The following is a 3,516-nucleotide window of genomic DNA, read 5'->3' on the forward strand; positions in this document are numbered from 1 at the left end:
CACACCCCCCCAGCCGTGTTGGCACGGGGTGGGGGGATGCCTCCCATTCAGCCTGTCGTCTCTGTCTCAGCTGTCCCCACCCGTGTGACCTGGGCACACCCGATGAGAACTGGGTCTGGCGGCATACCTGGTATTTCTCTAGGTTATCCCAGAGTCGTGGTTTGGGGAGAACACAGAGGTCACCAGGGTCGGGAGAACATGGAGGAGGCCACCTCGTGGGGACGTGGTGTCCTTGTGGCATCCTGCTGGTGTGTCTGATCTTGGCCTGGTGCGTGTGGCTGAGCTCTGTGCCCTGTGCTTGCAGCCCTGCTGGACGGTGGGTGTGAGCCTCAGCCCCAGTGGGCAGCGTGTCACTGGGAGCGCAGGCGTGTGTCAGTCCCCAGCTGGGCTGCCAGGTGCAGCCCTTAGCTATGCGCGCAGGGAACTGGGTCCCACGTGGCCCACTGTGGTTCAAACCCCAGCTCCAAGTGCTGATGGGGATGGAGACGTGGAGATGGGATTGTGGTGTGACCATCACCCACGGGCACTTTTTCTCTGGCAAATGTATATACGCTCTGGCAATAAAAAATATAATTAATACACATGTGTAAAGAATTAAAGTAATTTAGAGCAACCATAGTCACTTGCACTCACTTGAGGGGAGAGACCACAAGGCCACACAGAGGCCCATTTCCTCCTACCCGCCAGCGTCCGCGTCCACGGAGTCTGGCGTGCAGCTGCACGGTCGTCCTTGCAGCGTCCCCGCCCCGCCCCTCCGTGCTGCTCAGTGGCCAGGCTGCACTTTGCTTCTGCTCCAGCCTGGATGCAGATGAGGCATCTGCGGCCGGCCGAGTGCCCTGGAGGGCCGGGGCGGGAGCGCCCTGGGCAGGCCTCTGTCCCCACAGCCCACTCTCCCTGCACAGCCACCATCCCGTCTCACCAGGCGGGATGTCAGGTGAGACTGCCCCTTGAAGGTGTCCCCTGCGGGTCCTGCTGGCCCTTCAAGGTCGCTGGCTCAAGCCTTCACTCCGAGAGCTGTTTCTGCAACTCCACAGCCGCGTGGCTCCCTGTGCTGGGATCAGGACGGGGTCCTCGATCCTCGCATGGATGTGGCCAGCCAGCACGGACAGCTTCTCTACCATCTTCGCCCTGCGCTCACAGGCTGCTGCCCGGGCCTTTGGACGCCTCACAGCCCTGCACTTGGGCCACACTAGGGACTGGTGCCAGCCAGGCTGAAGCCACCCCTGCGTGTCCCAAGGACCCAGCTCGCACATATTAGCCCTGAAGTTGGTGTAAATTTGGTGACTGTCGGAGTGGGGGAGAGAAGGATGTGCCCAGGCAGGACGAGGAAGCACTCTGCTCTGATGCGGGTTGGTGTTGGCATGCTGAGCTCCCCACTGGTGCCCAAGGGCCGCTGGGATGGGCCTCACACTGCCGATGCCCCACGTCAGAGCCGCTCTGCTCCGTGCTGTGTGGCGGCCCCCCTGGGGCTCATGCACACGGACACACAAAAGCAGTGGCGTCTGCCCTTCCTTCCTCTGTGCCACTTCCGGCCTGTGTTCACCCTCACACAGCCTCCGTCTGTCACCTGCTCACACCTGGCTGCTGGAGCGGGTCCATGTGAGACGGCTCCTGTCCAGGTGCTCACTTTCTGGCCAGGACAAGGCTGGGCTTTGGGGCCGTGCCCTTGGCGTCAGGCCATGGCCCCGTCTCACCTGGATGCCAGGAGGGTGGCCTGGAGTGTCAGGCTCATCTTCCCTCCACAGGGAGGAAGGTCTGGAGGGGACACACACACACTGAGGCCTGCTTTGCTAGTGGCCGACCCAGCCGTGGGGCCCGGATGGGAGGCAGGAATTTGTACCCAAGGCCCAGTGAGCACCAGCTCGGTGCCGGAGCCTGGAAGATCCCAGCCTCGTCTCTGCTCTCACGCACATGTGCACAGAGTCTTGGGCCTCCCCAGGCCTGGCTTTGGCTAGGGGGCGGGGAGCCCTTGCCTGCTCCCTGCACAGCACCTTAGGACTGCTGCTGGTTCCCACTGGTGGGAGTCAGCGTGGAGCTGCTGCAGCAAGTGACGGTCCCTGACGCGTCTTCTCTGTCTCCCACGTGCAGGGCAGGAGGTTCGTCTACGCCGGCTCTAACTCGGGCGTGGTCCAGGCCCCCCTGGCCTTCTGTGGGAAGCACAGCTCCTGTGAGGACTGCGTGCTGGCGCGGGACCCCTACTGCGCCTGGAGCCTGCACGCCGCCACCTGCATCAGCCTGCAGCAGACGGAGGGCGCCAGCAGGTACGTGGGGTGCCTGGGGTGCGCGGCGTGTGGGCCCCCGCGTGTGCGCGAGGAGCTGACGGGTGCCCGTTGTCTCACAGGGGTCTGATTCAGGACCTGAGCGGCGACGCATCCACATGTCCTGGTGAGTGGCTCCCCGCCGCCCCTCCCCTAGCGGCGAGGTCGTGTACCCCCATGGCCTCTGCGTGCCTTCAGGTCTTCCTCCACACCGAGCAGAGAGCAGAGGCCAGGTGCCGGGGGCAGACATGGCCCGCCTCCCCCTCCTCTTCGCACGGCGTCTGACACCACGCAGTTCCCTTCGGCTGCTCTCGGCTTGTGGCTCGGGCGGAAGGAGGGAGCCATGGGTAGTTAGGCCCGGCGGGCGTCCTGGGGACCTGCTGTTGTGACCGTCGGGAAGTAGCCTTGTGATCTGAGGGGCAGCAGCAAGCCAGGGGGCCCATCCCCTCCGCCACCTCCTCAGCCTGCTGCAGACAGCACAGCCCCCTCCCTGGCAGCTGCCAGCAGGTTGGGAGACGTGTAGAAGGTCCGGGGTGTCCCAAGAGGCCGGCCTTTCTCCTAGCCGCTGGCAGAAGCATCTCAGGCCGACTTCTTGCCAGCACCAGGCGCAAACTGGCCTCTGCTCAGCAACCCCCACGGTTTCCTCTGGGACCGCGAGGACGGGGCCTGCTGCCCTGCCGATGTCTTTGCCCCCAGGTGCTCCCTGCGGTCCATCTTGCTTCTCGGTCATGCATGTCTTTGTCTCCTGAGGAGTCCGTGTTGCTCCCGTGGGTGGAACTGTGTCGTCTCGTGCGTGTGGGCCTGTTTGTCGAGGCCGCGGTCATGGGGTGGGGGTCGTTGACGCTGTGCACGTTTATCTCGATGTTCCAGATGTAAGTACAGCGAGTCCGCGGCAGCACTTTCTCAAGCACGGTGGCACGGCGGAGCTCAGGTGCTCCCAGAGGTCCAACCTGGCCCAGGTGGTGTGGACATTCCAGAACGGCGTGCTCAAGGCCGAGAGCCCCAAGTACGGCCTCACGGGCCGGAAGCATTTGCTCATCTTCAACCTGTCGGAAGGCGACAGCGGGGTGTACCAGTGCCTGTCGGAGGAGAGGGTCCGGAACAGGACGATCTCGCAGGTGGTTGCCAAGCACCTGCTGGAGGTGAAGGTGCTCTCACGGACCCCGGTGGTCCCCACCCTGCCGGCCACTCGGACAGAGGGTAGTCCAGACGTCGCCAGAGTGTCGGCAGCCTCCCCCCAAGGGGCCTCTCCCCCAGC

The 3,516-nt window shown here is 64.2% G+C and overlaps 1 protein-coding gene across 1 annotated transcript in view; it reads left to right on the top strand.

Moving 5' to 3' along the window:
* The window catches only part of SEMA4D (semaphorin 4D), a gene marked incomplete at its 5' end in the record, with an annotated part of 46,503 nt that overhangs the window by 40,332 nt on the left and 2,655 nt on the right, over window positions 1-3,516 (top strand). The window contains 3 exons of the mRNA XM_027774136.1: window positions 2,089-2,261; window positions 2,342-2,385; window positions 3,129-3,500. Of these exons, the coding sequence (XP_027629937.1) occupies window positions 2,089-2,261; window positions 2,342-2,385; window positions 3,129-3,500 (589 nt within the window). The remainder of the gene's footprint in view (window positions 1-2,088; window positions 2,262-2,341; window positions 2,386-3,128; window positions 3,501-3,516) is intronic.

Source organism: Tupaia chinensis, unplaced genomic scaffold, assembly GCF_000334495.1.
Source record: "Tupaia chinensis unplaced genomic scaffold, TupChi_1.0 Scaffold000404_1, whole genome shotgun sequence".
NCBI classification, from domain to species: domain Eukaryota; kingdom Metazoa; phylum Chordata; class Mammalia; order Scandentia; family Tupaiidae; genus Tupaia; species Tupaia belangeri.